Source organism: Micromys minutus (assembly GCF_963924665.1).
Source record: "Micromys minutus genome assembly, chromosome: 30".
Taxonomy (NCBI): Eukaryota; Metazoa; Chordata; class Mammalia; order Rodentia; family Muridae; genus Micromys; species Micromys minutus.
In genome coordinates, this window is record NC_137965.1 from 18,864,630 (window position 1) to 18,890,665 (window position 26,036).

The window sequence follows — 26,036 nt, forward strand, 5'->3', positions numbered from 1 at the left end:
TTTAAATCTCCTTTTTATTTTGATTTTATGTGTGAGAATATGCCATCTGTGTGCTGGTGCCGGAAAAGGCCAGAAGAGGGTATGGGCTCCCCAGAGCTAGGGTTACAGGTGGTTGTGAGCTTCACGAGTGAGTGCTGGGAACCAAACTGGGGTCCTCTGGAAGAGCAGTGAGCACACTTAACTACCAAGGCGACTCTGTGGCCCCTAACCATGCTCCTTTACATCTATAGTCTTCTGTGTTTCCCACCGCTAACCCCCTAAAGAAGGGGTTTTCTACTACTACAAGCTACGAATGAGGAAAAGGAAACAGGTGCCTGGGGTCAGTGAGTGTCTAGGTAACTAAGTCTCATTGAGGCAGTAGCTTCCATGGCCAGACTCCAGAGTCCACATGCCTGATAGCAGTCTGCAGCTGTGTGTTCAGTCAAGGGTGTCGGGTAATAAGGCTTCATCCCTTCGGGATTCACCCCAGTTCACCCTGGGTTCTGGGACCACACAGCCTGGCACAGTGGTCACATGCAGGTGGGCTGGCCCATGTCTGACCTGCTTCCTCCTCCTGTTTGGCTTGGGAGAGTGTTGGATGACCTAACCCGCATGCATCTGGGTGTAAGCCACTGGGCTTACTGCCCAGGAGGAACACACTTGAGCTCATGCTTCTTTACCGAGCCTAGGTCTTCCTCTGTTAAAATGTGGTACAGTTGTTAGGCCTTGAATGGCCACATAATGCCTCCGTCGAAGTCTGCCCAATGGTTTCTAGTTCTATTCAACTTAGCTGGTTGAGATTTCAACCTTCAGTTGCCCCCCCAGCCCCCACCCCCTGCAGAACTTACCTGTCAAATGTCCATCATTCAAAGGTGACTATAGAGAACATGGGGGGGGAGGGGCTTCGCAAAGCTAGCCTTTCACATGATGGCTGTACATTGTAGGTTCAGATCTTACCTCTACCCCCTGCTGACGTGACCCCCCCCATTTCACCTTATACTAAATGGCCTGTTGACACCTGTGCCCAGTGTTAGATCCCCAGTAGCTAGCCTGGTGTCAAGCAGGTGCACAGGAAATGCCAGCTTTTCCTTCTCAGTGGCTGGGGCTAAAGGCGCAGCGGCTTTTTGCACAGTGGATCTTCAGAGATACGATGCTAGCAGTCTAAATTTTGGTCTGTTCTGTTTTGTATTTTTTTTTTTTTTTTTTCAGAAACAAGGAGAAAAGCTGGGCATGGTGGAGCATGCCTGGAGTTCTTGGTCATATCTGGGGGAGGCTCAGGCTAGAGGGTCTCTTGAACCCAGGTGTTTAAGTCTAGCCTGGACAACAAATTAAAATCCTGCCTGAAAAAGTAAACTAGTTGCTGGGTGTGGCGGGGAACTCGCCGAGGCAGGTGGGTCTCTATGAGTTTGAAGTCAGAGAATTGCACAGAGCAAGCTCCAGGCCAGCCAAGGCTACATAATGGGGGGGGAGGGGTTAGAGATAAATTATAATAAAAGAATGTCCCTCTTCCACGCAAAGGCCTCACCTGTGATAACATGAACTGGCTTCAGCTGCTTTCTCTAAACACATTTCTGTAGATTCACAACCTGTAACAACAGCCTTCTCAGGACTCAGCTTATTCCTGTCCTGTGGAGGAAAAAATGTCACTTGCATGGTAGAAAGTGGGGACCCAGACTTCTGGGCACAAAGCCAGTACCCTGAAACCAAAGAAGAGATTGTCCTCATGCCAGATGTGAAAAAAAAAAAAAAGACTCTTAGCCGGAATGTGAAATGGGGCGGCAGTGGGGAATCTGGGTATATTTTGGCTGAGTAGTAAACCTTTCTGTCACACTGGCATGCTACCAGTCAGCGCCTCCTCCGGCATCCACCATCTTGCTCTTTGAGATAGTCTTTCACTGAATCTGCAGCTCACAGATCTGGCTAGAATGCCTGCCTCTGAGCTCCAGTTCCCTGCCTTCGCCTCCTCGGTGCTGAGATTACAGGTATAGGTCGTGCTGTGCGTGGGTTTACACGTTGGTGCTAGGGACCCTAACTCGGTGGCTGCTCTTTACCACCTGAGCCACTCAGCTTTGTGACTTCAGTCTTCTCCACTAGCCTAGTGGCTTGCACAGACAAGATCCATCTTGGGAGTGAACACGCACAGGCAGACTTCACACACACACACACACACACACACACACACACACGGGAAACAGAGAGACTGGGGCCTCATGTCTTAGGCTGCAAATGGGAAACAAAGAGACAACTCACAATGGCACGTGACTTTGAAACCTCAAAATACCCCCCCACCCAACCCCCCACCCAGTGACATACTTTCTCCCGCAAGACCATACCTCCTAGCCTGCCCAAACAGGACTGCCAACTGGGAACCAAGTACTCAAATGCCCGAGTCTGTGGGGGACACCTCACTCAAACCACCGCAGTAGCTGAGTCGTGATTGCCTACCATGTGCCGAGCCTGGTGTCCAGGCAGGCCAGGTAATGTTTTGTGTTCCTTGCCCATGACAGTTTGGGCTGTCATGGGGGTACTGTGAAGGTGGTGATAGTTGGCAGGGGCACCTTCAAGTGCTCTCATTCTCCACTCATCTAAGTCCTTGTCATGTGCTTACAGGCCCAGACAGTCATTAGCCCTTGTTTCCCAGCCTCTGCAGCACTGTTTGATGGACCGTGAGGAGGAGCCTATGTGGGAGAGAGAAGTGCTTAGTGGGCATAATGGCGGTGGCAGGGACTCAGAGGCACTCAGCCAGGCTAATGGAGACCGGACTTTCCAGCCGGCCAAGCCAGGATGCTACCTGCACCTGCTGAGCACGCACAGCGGACAAGGACTGATGATGGTCAGATAGCCTTTGGACCAAAGTGGCGTGAAGCTGCTCTGCCTGACTCAGATGTGGAAGATAAAACCAGCCACAGATGCTACTAAAAAAGGACCTGGGTTGAGTGTTTAGCAGAGCAGAGAAAGTAGTAGAACCCAGAAGAAGAAAGATAGGTTGGGGCAGAGAAAGTCGAGCTTCGGTACCAGGTGATTGAACATTTCCATGTGTAAGACACATACTGCTTGCAGCAGGCAGCTCTGATCGAGGGAGAGTGGAAGGGAGTAAGACCCTTAGCCCTGAGAGGTAGCCTGCACTTCCTCTACATGGCTGGGGTGTCTCAAGGCAGGAGAGGGACTGGGACAGGGGGCTGGCTCTAGGTAATCAGCCAGTGGCAGTGGGCTAGCCAATGGCAAGGTGCCTGATAACCATCAAATGTTGAAACACGTGGAGGGTGCTGGCAGATAGGGAGGAACTCTCATACCTGTACGCCTTGGTATTTTGAGTTGTGGGAGGACAGACGTATTCACAGGACGATTTTTGGCTTTAATAGACTGTCTTGTGGAAAGCGGCTTAGCCTGCAGTGGGAACATGATCTCAGTTCCTGGGAAGTCAGCAGTGTATGGCCAGGCTCAACCCAACAAGGCCAGACTCCAGCGACTTGAGATGCTCCGTCTTTCCATCTCCACACCACACAGCTTGTGGCCATCTATGATTCGGGCCTAAGCAACTGGAAGGCAGACTGGCTGAGACCTCAAGTAAGAAGGTTGTTGGTAGAGCAGATCACGAAGAGGACCAGGAGATTTAGGTCAGACGAATGGCATCGAGGTCTCATTGGATCCCCAAGTGGATCAGGCAAGTGGACAGTTCCATGGGGGTCTGAACGTGAGGGCCAGCTGGAGATGGATGAGGAAATTCGTCCCTTACCTCATAGCTTAGGTCTGAGACCAGCTGAGGTGTGAACAGCAGCAAGAAACAGGCATGTCCCCAGTAGACACCTTTGTCACAGAGAGCCCTGTGGCATGATTTGCCCGTGTGCCTTGGTGTCTCTCCAGTCTTCACCTCCATGAAGCATTCCCCTGTGACGTGCTCATGTACATATGAAAGGCAGCAGGGATGGGGGTAGGCTTTCCGACGAAGTTACGTTATATTTCTGAGTCCCTGGCTGTAGACAGACCCCAGAACATCCATAGGAATGTCTGCATTGCATTTCAAGGCTCTTCCAAGGGCATCCTGGCCCCAGCTTGATGTTCATGAGATCCCAAGTCAGGAGAGGTTAACAGACCTGGAGAGGGAAGCTGTGTGCTGTGAAGGCCAGCAGAGAGCTGGCTCTGCCCTGGGATGGAGTCCTGCTCCCTAGTATGTGGCTTAAGTGAACTTCACACTGTAATAATAAGTAATGTCCAGTGAGTCTGTGTCTCAGTTGCTTTTCTGTTGCTACAATGAAACACGGGCAAGGCAGTTTATAGAAGGAAGGGTTTATTCCGGTGTACAGTTCCAGACAAAGGTCCTTACCATCACGGTAGGGAGGCGTGGCAGCAGACGAGGGACTGCAGGCCGAGAGTTCATGTCTTAAACCACAAGTAGGAAGCAAAGAGACAACTCACAATGACACGGCGCTACCCCTCCCCACCTAGTGACATCCTTCCTCCAGAAAGACCACACCTCCTACCCTGCCCAAACAGTGCCACCAGCTGGGAACGAAATACTCAAATGCCCGAGTCTGTGGGGGACATCTCACTCAAACCACCGCAGTAGCTGAGTCGTGACTGCCTACCATGTGCCGAGCTTGGTGTCCGGGCAGGCCAGGTAATGTTTTGTGTTCAGACCCTAAGTCCCCTATTGTAGTGGTTACCATGTGGACAGAGAGATGGGGCTCTGCTTCAGTGTGTCATGAGGTGAGAGGGATTTGCCTGGGGAGAAAAGAAGAGAAGTTCAGATCAGGGGAGTGTGTGCACAGGCTTGCCTGGAGTCAGGGGATGGAGAGGACTTGGGAGTTAGGCCTCACCTCTCCCTGAGTTCAATTCCCAGAACCTACATAATGGAAGGAGAGGGCTGACTATAGCAAGTTGTCTTGGAGCGTTACGGCATGTGCAGACACATGCACACCCTGACCCCGTACATTAATAAAGATGAAAAGTACAACGTCAATGGTAGAGGCGGGAAGTAGCATGAGATAATATAGGATTCCTGAGTAGAAACGCCTGGGGAGACACTTTTTCATAGCTGGGTATGGTGGTCTTGGGTTTTTCCTGAAGGTAGGGAGGATAGAAGAAAAGAGGTTGCCAGCCAGTGTGCAGAAGGCTCTGGTGTGGGGCACACCACACGGGGGCTGGAGGGGTTTCAAAGTCATGGTAGCCACAGAGTGGAGGTGAGTGTGGGCAGAGCTGTGTGGGCCTCTGATTTTTACCTCATGGCCTCGTGTATAGCAGCTGTAGAAGTGATCTTTGGTTGTTCTGACCCTGGAGGACAACAGGCTTCCCATGTAACCAAGACATGCCTGGTCCAGGCCAGCTTGACACTTCAGCAGGGAGGTGAGATGGGCAGTTCGGATACAGCTGCCAGGCCTGTCTCTGGTGGCCGGAATGGCTGTTCTGAAAAGGACTGCTCATTTCTCTCGGCTTTGGAACTGAGGCGCCTCTTGTTTGGCCATAAGTAAGTTTTAGACTCAGAGTTTATTAAGAATAAGATGAGGATTCTCAGCTGTCAAAGTCTCTAGTTTTAAGCTCAGCCCCTTCACATTGGGACCTGGGAGGGCCATCTTTTGTGTGCGACCATCCTGGTTCCGTGAGGCTGCATCTCCCAAGCTTAGGGGTTAGTTTGCCATCCCGTGTCTTCCTTCCACAGATTTGGGGGACTTGATTGCTAAATCAGGGGATTTTCTACTCGGGTTTAAGTGGAAGCTTTTTTTTTTTAATTAAAAATGTATGTGTGATGTATTTGTGTACCAATATGGAGGATCAAGCTTAACATCAGGTGTCCTCTGTCTTCTCCACTTCGTTGTGTGTGTGTTTTGTTTAATTAAGACAGTCTTTCGCCGAAGCTTGCTGAGCAGAACTCTGTCTGTTCCTGCCCTTCAGTGCCAGGCTAAGCAGCCGCCACCGCGCCCGGCCTTTACTTCGGTGCTCGGGATCTGAACACCAAGGAAGGGAAAATGCTGTGAGTGTGTGTGTGTTTCTCTGTGTATGTATAGTGTGTGCGCGCACGTTCGCGCACCTATGTGTACTCAAACCAGCAAGTCCAGAGTTCTGTCTCTGCCTCATTGCTAGGCTTACAGGTCTGAAGTGCTGCACCTGGCTGTTTTCTGTGAGTGATGGTCATTGAACATGGCTCCCACGGCCTGCACTCTGCCAACTGAGCCAGTCCCCTGCCCCAGAATGAGTTGTGGTTAGATTTTTCAAGGAGCCAAATGGCTCTTGTCATGGGAGTTTGGGGGGGAGCATTTTATTTACATTTGACCTGTGTCTTTAATGTCTGCTTGGCTCTCATTTCCTGAGGGACTGAGTTTAGGGTACCAATGATGCCTTTGTTTGTTGAGATGGAATCTCCAGCCCTGGCTATCCTCATATATATAGACCAGGATAGCCTCAAACCTACAGAGATCTCTGCTTCTGCCTCCAGAGTGCTGGGATTAAAGGCATGCCCTACGGTGCCTGGCCAAATGATGCACTTTTAATTCCAGGCTTAAAATCTAACCTTCCGCTGATTTCTCTGCCTCCAAGCCTCTGCTTTTAGCCTTTGCCTGAGGAGATCTCCATGTTGCTTGGTCTCTGAAAACAGGACCAGGTCACTCTGAACACAGTGCAGTCGTCGTTCATAATAGCTCTGAGATTTCTGAAGGCCAGTTTTAATCCCTTGGAGAGTGGCAAAGGTGTCACAGTTTTTAGACGCCCCTCTCCAGCCTCCCCTCATCCCAGTGCCTCCTGGGACCTGAAACACTGAAACATTTGTCTCGGTTGTCACCTTTAACACGGGTGAGATACAGTTAGCTAACTCTGTTTGCACTGTTTCCGCCACCCAGTCTGTTGGGCTTTGTGTACATTTTGATTCCTACATGGAAATGTTGCCTAGAAACCTTTCCTTCTTTACAGCATTAAAACAAAAATATATTCAGACACACGGTATAAAGAAATGGACACCTGGGTCACCGAGAAGGTACAAGAGGGACACCTGTTCTCCTGCCAGGACTCAGCTCCACAGGGCTTTTCCAGACGGGCATTAACCGGTCCTATTTCCTGGGACCTCCTCCCTCCAGGGAAGACGCAGGTGCCGCCAGAGAGCGTAGCTCTGACAAGCTGGGCAGGCCTCTCAGCTCCCCAGGATTACCCTCAGAGCTCTAGTTCTCCAGATGGCCATTTGTCACCTACCTCTGTGCCCATTCTGACTCCTGAACTATCAGGTGAAACCTTTGGGATACAGTAACAGGCTGTACTGGCTAGTTCTATATCAACTTGATCTATATCATCAGAGAAAGGAACCTCAATTGAGAAAATGCCTCCATAAGATTCGGCTGTAGGGCATTCTCTTAATCAGTGATTGGAGAAGGGCCCAGCCCATCATGAGTGGTACCATCCATGGGCTGGTGGTCCTGGATTCTATGAGAAAGCAGGCTGACCGGGCCATGGGGAGCAAGCCAGTAAGCAGCACCCCCCCCCCCCCCATGGTCTTGCATCAGCTCCTGCCTCTAGGTTTCTGCTGTTTGAGCTCCAGTCCTGGGTTCCTTCGAAGATGAACAGTGAGGTGGAAGTGTAAGCCACTTTCCACAATATAAACCCTTTCCTCCCCAAGTTGCTTTGCCCATAGTGTTCATCACAGCAGTAATAACCCTAACTAAGACACAGACCATCCAGTTCCTCCAGTCCCCAAGCCCAATTATCATCGTGGCACCCAGAGACGACAGCAGTGATTTTCCGTTCTGCTGTGACCTGCCTGCCTAGTGTCCCCACCGATGTGCTTGGTAAATGTCATTGACTGGTAAAAGTCGATGTGGCCACTCATGGTGTAGCATGTCATCACCATCAGTATGAATCAGAGTGCCCATGGTCACCGTCCTTTAGCTTAGAATAAACTCTCTCACACACTTTGGAGAAAGCTGTGTTTTACAGAGAAGTCTGGCCCCTTCCTGGAGGCCATTTCCAGCTGATGGCCTGAGCCCCCCCCTCCCCGGGGTCCACATTTAAGCTGCCAGCACATTCTTCCTTTATCAGGATCTCTGTCATGCCAATAGGATGGCTCATGGGTCCCCCTAGGGGATCGCAGTTCCAGGGAAGCCTTGGAAGCTCCACTAGGTCTCTCACCAATAGCAGTCTGAAAGCCTGCCTGAGAACTAGCTGGGTGGTTGCTCGGGCCTCGCATAGCTTAGCTAGCAGTGCCACGTCAGAGTAGCAGTGGCTCCCCAGCCTCACCTTTGTGCTGAGACTGCCCAGCCCCAAGGTTGACTTCCTGCCTGCCATCCCGGAGTTTCAGGCACATGTGGAAGGGAGGGGTGTGGACCACGAGCACAAGTCACCCTTTCTCTGGGTTTCCAGGCCACGCCTCCATCTGGGTTGATTCAGATTTCCTGTTGCTTTCAGCTTCCAAGTCAAGTACCAGGCCCACAGGCACAGCCAGAACGTGAGCCCTTAGCTCCTCCCAGCCACTAGGACGCTAGTGGGGTGGGGTTGGCCGCTCCTATCAGCTGCCTTACTGGAGTGCAATCACACCTCAGACCTTGGCCACTCTGCAAGGCGCAGCGTCCTGTCTGCAGATCCTAGTGGTTTGCAAAGCTGAGGTTTGTAGGAATCTTGGTTTGCCTCTCTAATATACTACATGGAGTGCTGAGGGGGAATTTTTTGTTTTAAAGATTTGTTTTCATTTTTAAGTTGTGTGTGTGCATTCGTATGTTTGGGGGCTGGGGGGGATGTGAAATTTTGCCCACTGAAGTCAAGAGGGCATCAGATCTGCTGGGGTTAGAGTCCGGCTGTGACTGCTGAGCCATGTCTCCAGTGTTGGAGTGCCTCATGATCTGTTCCGAGGGAATGTGTATGCTGGGATCAGCCCTGTGAATGGCCTCTGTATTCCTGTGGAGGACAGAAGCATGATTTGGGAAATGCTGGGCTACATTTCACCAGGCTGGATCACCAGCTTTGGGGACCCTGAGCTTGGGAGGCCAGACAGAAATGGCCGGTGCCTCTGGTCCTTGGTATCAGTCTAGGCGATGATAACTCTCTGACAAAGGTAGTCAAGGCTCCTTGTTGCTCTGAGCCGTGGCTCTCCTCTGGCAGCTACAAGTAGGTTTTTGTCACTTCTGTGCATGACACTTCTGGTGACGTTTCTTCTTGGCATGGGAACCACATGGGGTAAGTCTGTCCTGCAGGAGGCTCTGACACACAGGAATGATCCAGTCCAGAGGTGACCCAGGTCAGTAGGATTGACCATTTAGTAAGAGGTGGTCAGTTGCTTCTGGGGCTGGTGAGCTTCAGAGGTCAGCACTGTGCTGGGGAGATGCCAGCCTCCTGCAGCCAGTGTGGGGATGCTGGCCTGGGCGGGGACCTGCCCTCACTCCCTGCTCCTGCCCCACAGGCTGGCACCCATGCGGCTCTATACACTCTCCAAGCGCCACTTTGTCCTCGTGTTCATTGTCTTCTTCATCTGTTTTGGACTGACCGTCTTCGTTGGCATCGAGGGTAAGTCTGTCTCTAACCGTTTTTTGCACCTACAGCACTTAGGTTCGGTGTAGTCAGCCCAGCTGTGCCACCTTACTCCCAGCCAGACCTCAGCATGAGGGGAGGTGTGCCTTCTCTCTGAGCCTACAGGTCGTGCCCTGTACCTTGTCTTCTAGGGAGGCATAGCAGGCAAGCTGGGTAATGTAGGCATGCTGTTCACATGCTGTTCACAGCAGCCAGGGCCCTAGATCAGTTTGGTGGTACTGACAGTTTCTGCTACGTGCTTCTTATTTGCCTAATAATAATAATATATTAATTTATTATTATTATTTTTCTCCTTTGTTTCTTCTTCTCCTCCTCCTTTTTAAATAAGCCAACCTGGCTTAGAACTTGCTTTGTAGCCCACTGAAACATTTCTAGAGTCTTTTGTGTCCTGGGAAAATCCAAAACCCACTGTCTAAGGTGGATACAGACCATGTGAAAGTGCAGGGAGATTGGGCTGATGACATCCCAAGCTCCAGAATCATGTGAAGAGCACTGGACATTAGAAACTGCCCAACAGTTTGTAACTCTGACATCCTCTAGAAAGGCTAACCTGGTTTTTTTTTGTAGTTTTTGAGTGTGTGTGTACATCTCTCCAGATGTTAGTGTCAAATGTCTGTATCTGTGTGTGTATAGATGTTGATGTCAGATTGTGTGTGTGTGTGTGTGTGTGTGTGTGTATGTGTGTCCAGATGTTGGTGTCAGATGTCTGTGTATCCAGATGTTGATGTCTGTGTATGTAGCTGGGTGTGTCCAGATGTTGATGTCAGATTGTGTGTGTGTGTCTGTCCAGATGTTTGTTGGTGTCACCTGTCTTCCTCTGTTATTGCCATCTTATATATTAACTCAGGATCTCTCACTTGAACCCAGAGCTCCCTAATTCAGCTAGTCCAGCCAGCCAGCCAGCCAGCTTGCTCTGGGGATGCCATCTCTGCCTTCTGAGCCCTGGCATTATAGGCAGGGCTCTGGACCTGCCTAGCATTTATTTGGGTGCCAGGGCTGTCAGGTCTAGTCCTCATACTGTGACCTCAGCTCTTGTCCCACTGGGCTGTTTCCTTTGCCCCTCAACTTTCTTCTTTACAGACATAAAACAGAGGCACAGAAGCTGAGTGGTTTTTCCAAGGTTTCAGGGGCTAGGGCTCTGTGTCCTGTCCCCATGGGCAGCAGGAGCTAGCTTTGGCAAGAGAGGATTCTCCTTCATTTCTTTTCCTTTCTTTTTAAGTAAGATAGCTTGTTTATTGAGGGTGGTTTTCGTTAACCCTTCTGAGTGATGGGTGCACAGATTCATGGAGGCATGTAACACTGGACGTGAATTGCATTAAGGCTTCATTATATCCCGGGGGTGGGGGTTGTGTCTCAGAAATCAAGGGTGGGAGATTAAGATGCTTCTTACCTTGTGGTGATGAAAAGGACACAGTTGTCACCATAGTGACGACAGACAACTTCTCCTTGCTGTTCAGTCACTAAGGGTTTAAGTCACAGCAGTTATAACTGTTACCGAGGCTCGCCCATTGTCTCACTGGCATCTTAACCTGCCCTTCGCATTGGTAGGGGAGGCATTAGTATTGCATGCAGTCTCAGTGGGACATTAGTCAGCTTTTTCCCCCTCAAAGCCACTGTATCTCAAACACTCAGACTGTGTCCAGCTTTTACTCTGAGATGAAGGTGGAAGTTGATGCCCCAAGGCCAATAGGGGGACACAGAGCTTTCATCTCTCTCATGCACTGACTATAGTGCGTCTTCTAGAGAAAGAGAAACAGTAGGGAATACGTGCTGTGGCTTCTTGCTGCTTCTGGACTTGGGCTGATTGGCAGAGTGACGTCAGCTGGGACAGATGCACGTGCTGAGGCAAGACCTGTGGAGGACACGTGACATTTGAAGGACGTACGAAAAGGACTCAGTGGACTGTGACAGGCTGAGCTTGACTTGCTTACGGAGCTCGCTGTGCAGCCCTTGATGACCTGTCTTCCATGATCTTCACTTCGCTGAGAGAGGCACAGCTGAGAACGTCTCCTGGCCTTCCCGCTGGTTCGAATCTCTCCTAATTCGTGCTGATTTGGCTGAGGCCTGGCTAGGTCATGCCACTGCTGCTGCTATCCCAACACTACCGAACGGGACGGCTGGTATAGCTCTGAAGTGTTCGTGAGTGGATCGAGCTGCCGCTGCTGACCTGTGAACCAAACTGCTGATTTCCTGACCATGCAGATGGGATTTGCTCCAAAGAACAGTTTCTAAACAGGGTCCACTTTCCCCCGTATCCTTTCTTTTCCACTATCCCTGGTGGGTGGTGCGCTAAAGGGAGGTTAAAGCGTTTAAGATCCATCATTAAAAGTAGGCTTGGAAAAATTAAAGTTAATGAGATCCACCTGCCATCTTACCTGATAAGAATAATATGTTTTAGACAAATCCAGCTGTAAATTAATTTTAATATCACTTAAGGCCAAAAGCCCCGAAGGACCGCTTCAAGAACAATAGGAATCAGAGCTAAGGACTCTGGGAAGATGGTAGAGTAGGGGTGTGCTTCCACACTGGACAGTCACAGCAGCAGAATGGGGTATTTTGGGATTCTGGGCTCTGTCAGAGGTTTGTGGCTTCCTGAGGTAGGAGCTAGACGATAAACTGTGTCTGGCTTTAGCTAGTACAGCCCCTCACACCCATGCTGCTTCTGATGCAGACACCTCTGGCTCGTGTTCTAAATCAGCCTGCACATAGTAGTTTGTAGGAGCCAAGGTGAACAAAAGGGCCCTGTCTTCCCTAACTGGGGCCTGAGCTCTGCTCCAGTTACTGCTTCTGGCATAGAAGCACAGAGGCATAGCAAGGCAAGGTGGCCATTGTTGGTGCGGTCCGAGTGCCACGGTTGTAACCCTGCCTCACCTAGCAGAGGCCACCAGGCAGTTTAAAGAGCTAGACCATCTCCTTTTTCCTCTTGGGAACCAAACATTGAACAGTTGGAGATTCAAAAGGAATGGGACAGTCAGGGAAATTAAATACACCAGAGGAATGCACAGACAGGAGGAAAAAGACCTAGGAAACTTCAGGTTAAACCTTTCAGCTGCTCTTCAGCTTAGACATCTATAATAGCAGCAGCCAGCCAGGCAAAAATAAAATCTCCGCGGGGAGGGAGACCCTGACTTCCAGGGTGCCACAGCATTATCTATCAAGACAAAAAGCCAACTAAGAAATAATAAAGTATGGCTCACCAAAAGGCAAAGAATAAGTAAAATGACATCAAACTCTGTCCCTGAAACCATGTGACAGATCTGCTAGAATAAGAGGAAGCTGTGGAAAGAGCCAGAGAGCATCAAGGGATGCTGGGAAGGAGAGAGAAAGGACATTCTGGAGCTAAAAAGTACCATAGTTGAATTGGAAAGTCCCCTGGAAGGGTGAATCAGATTAGAACAGGGCCAAGGGAAGCATTTACAAACCTGAAGATAGGCTGGCCGACATGTCTGAGTCTGGGGAGCAGAATGAAAAATGATGGGAGATAGTAAACAGAGCCTCCAGGGCATCTGGGTCACCATCAAGTAAATAATACACCGTCTGTGATTCTCAGGAGAAGATAGAGGCAGGGAGAATAGTTCTCAATTTGGATGAAAGGTGGAAATATACATGTAGTAATTTAATGAGCTACAGTGGTCTAAATTCAGAGTCTCATACCAAGACACCGAAGCCAACACCAGACAGAATCCCGACAGAGCAAGAAAGAGGGGCTCACTACGGACAGGCGATCCTCAGTGAGGCTGCCAGCACGCGTCTCATCTCCGTCATACTGGGCAGAACACGGGCTGATGCACTGAAAATTCTGGAAGTTCACAACCAGGAATCCTGCCTGTGACACTGTTCTTCAGACAGGACGGGGAGGCTGAGTGTGCTGGCTCAGGCCTGAATTTCTAGAACTTGGACTTCTGAGGTCAGTCAAGGATACGTAGGGAGACCTAGTCTCTAGGAAAAAGTGGGGGTGAAAGGAAGATGTTCCCAGGAAGCTGAATCCAAGGGGCCGAGGGAGTAGCTGCCACTACACCTGTGTTGCAGGTGGCGCCCTGGGTTCAAACACAGCGAGTCCAGCAAAGGCCACGCCCATAATTATGAAAGCTCATGTCATTCTGACATTAGTGTGAACACCCACTGCCATTTCCCCATTACTTAGAGGCTTGCATGTTTGCAGTTCAGAATGTGGAAGCTGCTGTCACTGTAAGGTTGCAAGTCCACACGTTGGTTCCTACATGAGAGACTTCATTGTTAACATTATTTTATGGGTTTGCAGATAAAATAAGTGGAAGGTTACTTAGCACATTCAGGGCTATGGGTTTGGGTTTGATTCTTCCCCATAATGTGCAAGCTATTTGTATGTGTCTGTATCTGTCTGTCTGTCTGTGTGTCTATATGTGTATGTCTGTCTGTGTATGTCTGTCTATAAAGGTCATGTCACAGTTGTAACAGTAGTTGAAAGATGAGACAGTTTTTGCGTGCTGTCACATTAAGCTGTTAGAAACTCCCATCAGAATATGACTTTGGTGTCAAGTGAGGAACAAAAAAAAAGCTGTAAAGCTGATGAGATATAAATGCTCAGGAAACAGAGCCTAGAGGAAAGTGGAGTGAGCCCTCCTAATCACTAACTAAATATAAGGCGATTAAATTCTCTGATTAAAAGGCTGCATTAGCTAGACTAGATTGACATCACTACATGAGGGGCTGGAGAGATGGCTCAGAGGTTAAGGGCACTTGCTGAAAAACCATGAGGATCCGAGTTCAGATCCCAGCACCTGCCTGTAACCCCTGTACTGCTGGTGGGGAGAGATGGAGACGAAACAAACACTGGGGGCCTGCTGGCTTTTATCCTACCTGGAAAATGGGAGTTCTGGTTCAGGGAGAGACCCTGCCTCAGAGGACCAACATCAGAGGTGAGAGAGGGAGACACCTGGTGCTCTTCTCTGGCCTCTGTACACACGTGTCCATAGGTATTTTCACCTCCCCTGTATGTGTACATGCACACATACACAAATATCATGTCACAGACTGTATTTTGTCCATAGAAGCCTTATTTTCTAACCAAAGACAACAGACAGGTTGAAGAAAAGGGTAGAACAAATATTCCATATAGATAGTGTCATGTGGTTAACAGTCACGTTCTCCTATGGTTTCTAAATAAAGACAGGATTATGACGGGGTATTTGTATCCTTGTGTTCAGAGGAGCATTGCCCACGGTTATTATGTGGTGAACCCGTTTACTCATCCATTGGCAGATGAGGACAAGAACAATGTACCATGTGCCACAATTGAGATGTCTGTTGTGTGACAAAACTTTTTATGGGGAGAGGCAACACATACATCTCCTCATCCCAGATAGGGGTCCCATAACAGACCAACATACAGATACCACCAGATTCAACTGGGGTTCATTACAGGAGTATAGGTGAGGGGTTATGGGGGGCAGAAATGACTCAAAAATGGCTGCATCGCCAAGGCCAACCCCAGCATGGATGACAACTCATTGCTGAGAAACTCGGAGCACACTGCACAGCCTGCAAGTAGCTCAACATGTTGGAGAGTGCCCTTTCCAGGTGATTCTGGTCTAATTTCTTCCAGGCTGCTTAGCTGGTTTCTGCTTCTTCCAGGCCTGGTGTCGGAATCTTTGCAGCTTCTCCCCTCTTTGGTGTCTGTCTGTCTGTCTCTGTCTATCTGTCTCTCTATCTCTCTCTCTCTTGCAGCTCAGCCTTCCTTCAGTTGAGGAGAGCTCTCAGCTTTTAAGAAGAACTCCCAGCTTTTCTTGCTTATGTGTCAGGGAGGGGCCTAGTGAATTTGGTCGGTTTCAGGTACTTCCTGAAGCTATTTCGAGTTGTTTACCTTTCTGTTTAAAGCAGAGGTTTTCAACCTTCCTAATACAGCTACCCTTTAATACACAGTTCCTCTTGTTGTGATGATCCCCAACTATAAAATTATTTTCCTTGCTACTTCATAATTGTAATTTTACTACTATAAGTATCTGATAACAGCCCCTATGAAAGGGCCATTCACAACCCACAGACAAGGTGAGAACCACTGGTTTAAAAAGCTCCCCTGCAGGAAACAATTATACAACAATGGTTCAGTGGACTGCTTGCTGCTAAGCTCCCAACTCCAAAGAGGGCACCAACTATCTTGAGTTGTCCTCTGATCTCTCCATGAACACACGCCATGGCACACATACAAACAAAAAGGAAAAATTAGGCAATTTAGACACATTATTTCATGATTCGTGAGGACACTGTACTAAATTAAACCAGTCACAAACAGATGAATACTGTGTGACGTATGCAGAGATGGCTACCAGGCAGAGGGAGGCGGGGTGGGGAGCTTAATAGTGCAGACTGAGTTTTACAAGAAGAGCTACAGAAATGGATGGCTGTGTAGTAACAATACAAATTACTGAATCCTGAATTGTGCTCTAAAATGTGCTTAAAATAGCAGCTCCATATGTATTTTAATCGCAGTAAAATTGGGGGAAAAAGAACTTAAGATGAAACATTTTATAAAAGCCTGTTTTGTCCCTGCTTAGTGTCTCTACAAGACCGGGTTAATTGGATAAGTTCATTAACTAGTCTTCTTAGTAATGTTTCATTGGGGCCATGTTCAATAGAAAGAGCCCTGTGGAGAGCATTGGACAAGAGTTTATGGAGATCCCACCTTTGAATGCTGGTCCTTCTGCCTTAGTGCCCATGGAAGTGCGTCGAGCAGAGAGCATACTGCGTTTGGGTCTATTTTACGTGGTTATAGAAAATCTCTTTAAAAATAGGACGAGGTACAAGAGATCATTCTGTCTAATGTGTAAGTCTTTCTTACTTGCTTTTAATTTGATTACAGAATCAGTCTTTATCCCTCTCTCTCCTTTTCCTCTTTGTTGCTCTAGGACCCAGAGTGATCCAGCCTTCAGCTGCTAATTTTTCACTGACTAATGGCAAAAAGGTAAGAGGCACTGTGCCGTAAGAAGCGGGTGGTGTTTAATACTCACCTCCCCCTCGTGGGAGGCTCCTGGGGATAGACTGCTCAGCCAGCACACAGTTCTTGTTTCACAGTCAGGGTCTTGTCAGCTAAGATTCCCTTGTCTAGGGTCCGCAGTGTCTTGGGGAGATGGTGGTGGAAGGACACTAGCGTCCCCCTGACAGAACTACCAAACAGCTCACTTCCAAAGGTTCTTAACTCACCCTGACTGCTCATGTCGGATACCCTGCTGTGCTCACTGTTTAAACAATGATGACTTGGGCATCTGACCCTTTCCTTTAAAAAGCTTAATTTGCATATGTGTGCATCTGTGTGGAGTAGAGGTTAACCACTGCTTTAGATCCTCTGAAGCCATCAACTTGTTTTGGTGGGTTTTTTTGTTGTTGGTGGTAGTGGGTTGTTTGTTTGTTTTTTAGCTAGTTGTTTTTCCCTGGGACCTGGCCTTGGCAGCTAGGCTGGCCGACCAGAGAGCCCAGGAATCCTCCTGTCTCTACCTCCCCAGAGCTGGGATTACAACTGCGCACCACCTAGCCTGGCGGTGCCCGCTCAGGGGAGGGGTGTGGACCTCAGCTGCCCATGCTTGCATGGGAAGCCCTTTGTGACTCTTCCTCTGTCTGTCCAAGTTAGGACCTGTTCCCTGTTGCTTCCAGTAGTAGCAGTTCTCTTTGTTGGTTGGGATTCCCTTCATGTGATCTGCTGAAATGAAAGTCTGCTGGCCCCTGTTCAAATGTACCACGATTTATCATCACTTTTACCAAAAACAAGTCCTTCCAATTGGAGAAGTAAGCAGCAGGGTCTCTCTGTGTCGTTTATAACCAACCGGTCTGTAGCTGAATGTGCGCCTGTGTCTTCACAGCGCATGCTCAGTGTGGTTTCAGTTTCTGGTTTGTTTTGGGGCATAGGTCCCACTTTGTAGCCTTGGTTAGCCTGGAACTTGATACATAGATCAGGCTGGACTTGAACTCACAAAATTACACTTACCCCTGCCTTCTGAGTGCTAGCATTTGTCACAATGTCTGGCTCCCTTACAATTTTTTTTAAAACTATATACAATTTTTATAAAAACTGTATACAGTTGAAAATGGTCACCGCCACCCTGGAACTACCTCTGGGTAGCCAGCCTTTGAGGCCTCTTTGCACTTCTCCTTGTATTGAGCTCTGAGGTGGAGGACCTGGTTTGAAGAGGCACCACCTCTCTCTCTCTCTCTCTCTCTCTCTCTCTCTCTCTCTCTCTCTCTCTCTCTCTCTCTCTCTGACAGTGAGAGTAACAGTCATCCACGTAACTCAGAGCTTCTGTGAAAACATTTTGCTTCAGAAAGATGACACTCCCCACTGATAGTTTTTATTCCCTGATGGCTTCCAGACAAGTGTGGTTCCAGAAAGTTTGGTAGAGACCCTGATAGCCTGAAAACAAGACAAGACATTCACCTCTGCAGACAAAGCCCTCACATAATGCCGGTTGTGGAAGCATAGGTAGGCACCTTCACCAGCTTCCTCCACAGCCTTTGCCATTGGACACCACTGCTGTGTTTACAGGAGACACTAAAGATGACCGTTGTCACACGGCCATCTCAGTTTCCTCTGCAGGCAGGTTGAGACTTGTCCAATGCTGAAATAACAAGCATCGGGCAGTGCTGTTCACCCCAGTCACTCAGAGATGTGACATCCACAGCCCATCACAGCTTACAGAGATGCGATGTCCGCAGTCAGTCACAATGCTGCAGATGGTTACAGAGCTGTGCAGTGGACATGGACAGTCCCCTGCTGTCTGTACCACCGCACATAGGCGGTGCAGCCAGGCCTCTGTAGGAAGCCACCCAGCTCTGTCAGCGCTCTTGAGCTGAGCTGTGTGCAAAATGTTTTATACTTTAAGACGAGGTAGGTATTCAGGGATTCTATGAACAGGTCGTGTGACTACTTTGGTTTTTTTTGTTTTTTCTTCTGCTTCAGCTAAAGCCAGTTCAAATACGTTCAAACCCACTGTCCACATATAACCAGCAACTATGGCTGACGTGTGTTGTGGAGCTGGAGCCCTCGGAAGGTATTTGGGGTGGCTTGTTGTTATCTTTAGTATAAACTCTCCTGCTGAAGAGGTGGGACAGACTTTGCACTGGCTGGGCACATGCTGGCAGGTATGTGTAAAAAGATGGCCGCGACTTCCATTAGGGAAGACGGGAAGCTCCTCCCGCTGCCGTGTCCCAGGATGAGTCGGTGTGGACGGCTGAGAAAGAATCCTTACACCCCAAGGCATGCTTTTGATCCCTAGGGATTCTTGGTAATGTGTGGGCAGTTTGACACGGGGAGAGGGAGTATTATGGGGTGGAGGCCAGGGCTACCACTGCACATGCTGGGCCTAGCCAGTAAGTGGTGGGGGAGGGGTGTTGCTGAGAAGTGCTGCCCTGTAGCAAGCAGCCCTGCTGACAGAGACCAGCCTCTGCCTCTCCTGTGGCACAGGCTGTATTTCATTCTGGTGGTTTCTGATCAGCCGAGGTACTCTGAGAAAGAATACACTCCCCCGAACCCACAGTAAAAGAAGTGAGAAAAGGCAAAAACAAATTTTACGTCAGGATATATGTGTTTAGACAATGGTCTAGAAAAAGGATGGACACACAAAGTTAATTTTGGCTATTGGAGTGGGATTGCAATTGTTCTGTGCAGCCATCTTTGTGTGTTATCGTTGTTGCTATTTAAATATTTGTGTGTACATGTGTGAGGGGGTGTGTACCTGATGCTGCCACAGAGGCCAGCAGAGGGCATCTGGTCTTCTGTCACCTTCTGCCTGTTCTTTCGAGACATGATCTCTCCCTGAACCTGGGGCTCACGTTTTCTGCAAGCCAGAAAGGCCCAGGGATTCTCCTGGCTCCTCCTCTCCCCCGTGCTAGGACTGTAGGCATGTGTGGGGTACCTGTATGTGGTGTTAGCATCTGAACACCATTCCCAAGCAGCAAGCCTCTTAAATGCTGCACCATCTCTCCAAAATGTCCCCAACTTGTCCCCACCTCTCTCTCTCTCAAAATCTTCCACATGTATTTATATGAGAAAGTGTGTGCATATGAGTGTGCATATGTATGTAGAGGTCAAAGGTCAGCTGGAAGGAGTTGGTCCTCTCTACCATGTATATCTTTGGTACGGAACGGAGGTGGTTGGCCAGGTTTATTAGCATCAGGCTTCCTTGTCCACTGAGCCATTCCAGCAGCTCAGTTCTCTCTTTTATAGTAAGAATACAATTAGCCACATTTTAGTGAGAAGTAGAGGTTTGTTTGTTTGTACCTTGGAATAAACTGGAGAGTCCGTGTGGAGAACGAAAGGGCTGATTTCATAGCCATGAACCCCTGTGTGACATGAACTGGAAGGGTCATAAAGCAGCTTTACATAACACAGACCCTCGGCAATGGTGGGAGGTAGCAAAAGCTTTCTTTCCAACAGGGGGGGGTGTGGCCTTCTGCTGCTTCCTGGGCTCTCTGTATGTTCCTGTCAGCAGGTTACTCTGCTGCTGGGGGCTGCCCGATATGGCCTCAGATAACAAATCTCTCTCTCTCTAGAAACGTCTATTCAAACCAGCTTTTCCATGACTGTGAAAGTCGATGGTGTGTCTCAAGATGGAACCACAATGTACATTCATAACAAGGTTCACAATCGGACGAGGACCCTCACATGTGCCGGGGTGAGTGCGTTGTGTCTCCATAGTCAGTCAGTAGCCATGTCTACGGGCAGTGTGCACACACACTTGGCTCGCATTCATCCCTTTGCCCACCGCCCCCACCACTCACCTGGCTCCCGTCCCCTCCGCTTCCCACCGCTGTCATTTGTCTCCTGTTTCCCTCACTCACAGGTACTTCCATGTCATGACCCCCATTCCGGTTTTATGGCCCCCTCACTGCACATGCTGACACACGAGGAAACTCGGGTCCATAAATTTACATCTAGGTTCTGCCCATGGAGTAGGCGGTTTTTATCATCTGCGGTCTGGCCTGCCTGGCCGAGTATCAGGCTTTCGGGCCACATCCGTGCACCTCACGATTTAATTCCTTACCTTTTTACCGTTCATAAAACTCCATTTTGTCTGTGAGCTGCATTTGTTTCCCTCATCATCTGTTGGTCGGCATCTAGTCTGGTTGCATTTCCCGGCCTCTGACGGTGCTGCGACAACAAACATGGCCGTACCAGCGTCTCTCTGTGGTGTCGTGGATGTCAGTGGTGGCTGTGGTCTACACTCGGCCAGCAGGGAGCATGGCCCCTCTTCCTTGCCAGCACCTGTTGGAATTGGTGTTCTCAGTGATTAAGATGGACTCCCAGGGCATTTTAAATGTGCATCTTCCTGATGACGCGTTCACTCATCATGTCTGAGCCTTCCTTTGAGAGCTCCGTGTTCAGTTCCTTAGTCCCATTGGTTGGATGACTTGGATGCTGGTCTTTAGCTTTTGTGATTCTTTATATATCTGGAGAAGTAACTCCTGTCTGAGGTGTAGTTGGCAAAGCACCCCACCCTGCCCTCCCCATTCTGTAGTCTCTCTCTTCACTCTGCAGTTGTTTTCTTTGCTGCACAGAAGCCTCTTAATTTCATGTAATCACACATACAAACGCGCACATGTGCACTCAGTCAGCCACAAACCCCAAGACCATGGGGCACTTGCTGATTGCTGTGGGCAGGCGGTGTGGAGGGTCAAGTCAGGTGACCCTCTGCCTCTATTCTAGGGTAGTCCTGCTATCCATGGCCTCGGGTGGTTTATACTAGGTGTTGAAAACTCTGATCCATCTGTGGATGGGGGCAGAGTGCCTAGGCCTCTTGGGGTCAGGGACTACTTTTTTCAGGATCCGCTCTGAGATATAGTGTGTGGCCCATGGGGTCCAGCATAAGAAGGAACTCTCGTGCCTTTATCCATTGATACTGAATTCTCTTTAGAAGCCTGCAACTCAGACCCCCATCCTTGCAACTGCCAGGAGCCACACTCAACAGGTCCTGCAGCAGGAGAACGGAGAGGGTCAGAACAGGCAGGGCGTGAGGAGAGGACTCTCAACAAGAGATGCTGGCAGGGGCTGCAAGGTTTCGTGCTGAGCAGCTTCTCTTTCCACTCATTAAATCCTCACAGGAGGTCCACAGGGTAGAAGCTACTATCAGGTTCTGTTTTATAAAAGAAGAAACAGAGGCCTCAAGAGGTCACAGCCATTGTCCAGGCTGACACAGATGCTAAGCAGAAGGAACAGGATCTAAGCTGTTTTTTTATCCAGAAGCCCTCTGGTACTCTTTTATCCAGAAGCCTGTGTGTGGCTTCAACCACATGCAGTCTATACTGAGTTGTTAGCAGTAAAAAATACAGCCGATTTCTCCTGGCCAGGAGAAATTTGAGCAGGGAAGAACTCTTGTGCACCGGCCAGTCCTCTTCTCTTGGTCCCTTCTTGTCGATTCAAAAGGTTCAGAACGCTGGCCCGAGGGTACTGCGTGGGTGACCCCAGTAATGCCCATCTCAGACAAGACGGCACTGGAGAAGTAACTGACACCCTCCCCACCCCATACGCATCCGCTGTTCCTCCTCCACCTAGCAAGAAGCCTGAGCCATTTCTGGAACATATTCTCATCTGTGGGGGATTAAGTCCTTCCTGCCTGTTCTGGGAAAGTCACCAGGATCAAGGTCCCCCGTGTCCTCACCATTCTGTGTGCGGGAAGCACACGGTCAGTTCTGAACAATGAGGATGATGTGTGTGGAAGTCCCAAAGGCCTCTGCAGCCCCAGGCAGGAGTGAGTGAGATCCCCTTGGCCACCAGAATGGGACACACAGCTGCTCGGTGAGTACTGGTTCCACAGCAGCTGTGACTGGTCACCCTGGCTTGCAGATTGGAGGCATTTTTTTTTTTTAAGGAGGATGGGCTGTGCTCCTGGGATGCACTCACCACAGCTGCGCCCCTTCCTGTTCCCATGGGTAGCCTGCATCACTTTAAGCTGTCATCCCCTTCTTGCTGCAGGGAAATGGTCCTAACTCAGGAAAACAAGGAACCTTTATGTTGGACGGATATTCGTTGCCCTCTTATGGTTTTTACATCTGTGTGTGTGTGTGTGTGAACTGTATGTTTGTGTACCGGCACATAGAGATCAGAGTTTGGTGTTGAGTGTCTTTCTCAGTCTTTCTGCCCTTGGGGATTGTTAAGACGGCTCATTTGAACCCAGAGTTCACCATAGGCAGCCTTGTTTTAGGGATCTAGGGATCCAGTCTCCTCCTCCAGAGTAAGGGATCACAGGAAGCAGAGATCGAACTTTGTGCACTTTCTCCACCAAGCCACCTTCCTAGCCTTTGTTGCTAATTTGATATAAAACACACACGCTCTCGAGCGCGCACGCGCACACACACACACACACACACACACACACACACACCCCTGAGGTGGTGAGGAATTATCTGTCCTTTAGCCAGGTGCTTTGTAATCATTCAGAGCATGGCTTGACCCTGGGATCTACAGTCCTCAGGTGGCTTCACTGTAGTGCCATATATAATGATTTGAGCTGTAACTCATAATAAAAAGCCTCTGGCTGGAGAGACGGCTCATGGGAAGGTCATTTGCTGCTTGTCCAGAGACCTGAGTTCACTCCCCAGCACCCACATCAGGGGGCCCACAACGTCCTGTGACTCCAGCCCCTAGGGATGTCAGGCTAACACACACAAATAAAATTAATCTTAAAAAAAAGTAGAATGTCCCACGAAAATGGGAGAAAATTCTTCTAGGTGTAAGAACTGTTGCTGTCTCACAAGGGGGTGCGCTGGTGTGCTACTGAGATCAGATGTCCCCACTCCTGGTTCCACTGAGTCCTTAGCTACAACTGTCAATCCCAGCAGAAATGGGAGCCAAGCTTTGCTGGGGCTTCGAGCCATACGTGTTGAGGGGGCAGGCAGCCAGCACTGAGGAGGGGGAGGCCACTCAAGGCAGGAAAGCTAATCCCGGGGAGAGGTGATCCTGCTTTGTCTTGGGGGATGGGTTACTGTCCCTGTGCCGGCTGTGGGGGTTCTCACTGCAGGCCTGTGCTCACCTTCAGCCCCTGCACGCCCCCTCTCTGTGTTCCCCCGTCCCGTGGGATGAACGGTGTTAGTGGTAGCCAGCCCACACTCCATCGCTCTCTTGTATTTCGAAGGCTCCTTACATCAAGCCCTAGGCTGTCCTCTTGCCATGATGTCAGACATTTGATGCTTGGTGTGCTCTGACCATCTGTAGCTCTTCGTACATTTTGGGAGCCACACTGGAAGTCACAGGCAGTGGCTGCACTCGCTGTACAGAGGCAGTGTGACTGTCCAGATGATGGAGCCATGTTGAAGGTCCTTGTGGCAGTGTTAGAGCAGAGCTGTGATGGAGAATGGTGTCAGGCCTTTGTAGGCCGCACAGCCACGTGCCACGGTGAGGTCCTGATCCTGAAGGACTGAGCGTGGGACTCAGTAGACCATGAAGCATCTACCATCCACACAATCCAGTGCAATCAATGGTTTGCAGCCTTGGCTTCTGCCATGGGGAGAGGCATGAGGGAGGGAGATCTGTGTAGGAAGCAGCAGGCTGAAAGTGAGGAGAAGCAGCTATGGTCGTACTCCAGGATTGCAGAGTGGGCCCAAGATACATCGGGCTGTGACATTTGTCTGCTGGCTAAGCTTGCAGGTCCCCTGTGCAGTAGTCGATTACTGACCGGCCTGGCTGTGTTCTTGCTTTTCTATGCAGCTGACGTCATAGCAGGAGGTTGATTGCGATCACCGCAAATCACGAAAGGCCCATTGGGTGCTTGCTTTCTAGGAACCGTCCTTGCCTGGCATCTGCTGGCGTCCTCTGAGCTTTTGGCGCGATTCTCCCGAGATGATGCATTCTGTTCATCCGTTGTTGAAATGAGTCACTCCGGGCTTGTGGGCGAGAAGGGTCCTCTTGGCTTGCTTTTGTGACATGGACCTCTTCCTTTCAGAAATGTGCAGAAATCATCGTGGCCCACCTTGGCTACCTGAATTACACACAGTACAGAGTAACTGTGGGGTTTGAACACCTGAACCAGCCCATCAAGGAGCTGAACTTCACAGTGAGTACACAGCCAGCTGCGAGCTTCTGGGGCTCCCCTGTTAGATGGTTCGATGCAGCGGGGCCTTGTACAGTTTATTTTGGAAAACCAGTTGTTTAAGTCTGTAGAACCCAAGAATAGCTTAAACAAACAGCACAGAAGCTGGAGAAGCCAGAGCGCAGTCCGCCAGCCCAGCCCACGCTTAGCTGCCCGTGACTTGATGGTTGCAGATTCGTATTTACATATTTCACTTAAGTATTTCAGGAGATACTTCCCACACTCAGATCTTACACAAGTCTGTCTCTTTGCATAGAGATTGGCATTTTCTAGTGAAGGTTGACTTTTGATAGAAAATTTAAAATTCAAATGATAATTTATCTGCTACTTTAAAGCCATTTCAGAAAAGTGTTAACATTTAAGATTTTTTGATCTGTTCTTTAATATGGAAATAAAATTTGTTAAATTTTGCAACATATGAGACAACAGAAGGAAACAGCATTTTAAACCCCTCAGTAATTGTAACTAGTAGTCAGGCATGCCTCCATGTTCCCCTACTCTGGGCTGTCATTCTGTGTCTTCCCTGGGCCTTCATTATGGGAGAACTGTTTCTGGTAGTCAGACGTGCCCCACTCAGGGGCAGATCTGCCCTTTGGTGTCTTGCACACAGGCATGCTCACACACACTGTGTCCCCTCCCCGCCCCTGCATTCCCCGATTTCAGTGGAAGACATACAACCCCGCGTTTTCCCAGCTGGAGATCTGGTTCCGCTTCGTGTTTGTGGTGCTCACCTTCCTCGTCATTGTGAGTAGCGTTTGCCTGGAGAAGGGGTGCGGGCGGGAGGGTTCTTCCCCAGTCTCTGAGGATGATGCTGATCTGTGCAGTTCCAGGCAACAGAGAGCAAGCTCCAAACTTGGAGCAAGAGCCTCCCGTGGGTTGGCTGGGTGAACAGTATCCACTGAGGCTGTCCACAAAGAGAGCGATATCTCTGTGGTATCGTCTGTGCAGTGTAAGAGTCATTGCTGACCACTGGTGTCCATTGAATCTCCGTCCCTGTAATCTAAGCATGTAGCCCTCATAGAAGGGAGCTGGCCTTGTTGGGGTGACAGTCTCAGTGCCGACGCAGATGCAGCTCTTTTATCCTGAACATTTGGGCTGGCCGAGAAGTGGTTCTGCAGATGCAAGCTTTTGGTTCATTTGGAACCTGAAGTTTGTGCCCACACTCACTTTGGAGGAAATGCTAACATACAGAAGGGTGCTGAGAAAACCCAGCTGTGGAGACAGAGCGTGCTGAGCCGTATCTGACAGCACCGTCTGCCGTAAGCTGCTCTATGCCTGGTGCTGACGGGGAGTGTGGCATTAGGTCTTACGCTATGTGGAGACGGTCTCTCCAGCTGACATCGAAGTGTGCATGGCCTGCTAGAGACACACAGTGGAAATCTGCACACGGGCATAGGAAGCGTGGTAGAAACATGGCCTGGGTCCTTGAATCAGACTTAGGGTAGCTGTGCCAGGCCCGAGGCCATGGAGAATGAAGTAGACCACTGGCCTCCCTCATAGCAGATCTCT

At 49.5% G+C, this 26,036-nt stretch overlaps 1 protein-coding gene across 1 annotated transcript in view; it reads left to right on the forward strand.

Moving 5' to 3' along the window:
• The window catches only part of TMEM181 (transmembrane protein 181), a 38,950-nt gene that overhangs the window by 1,217 nt on the left and 11,697 nt on the right, over positions 1 to 26,036 (forward strand). The window contains exons 2-7 of the mRNA XM_080941857.1: positions 9,350 to 9,453; positions 16,362 to 16,417; positions 18,404 to 18,494; positions 19,996 to 20,117; positions 24,381 to 24,491; positions 25,191 to 25,271. Of these exons, the coding sequence (XP_080797983.1) occupies positions 9,350 to 9,453; positions 16,362 to 16,417; positions 18,404 to 18,494; positions 19,996 to 20,117; positions 24,381 to 24,491; positions 25,191 to 25,271 (565 nt within the window). The remainder of the gene's footprint in view (positions 1 to 9,349; positions 9,454 to 16,361; positions 16,418 to 18,403; positions 18,495 to 19,995; positions 20,118 to 24,380; positions 24,492 to 25,190; positions 25,272 to 26,036) is intronic.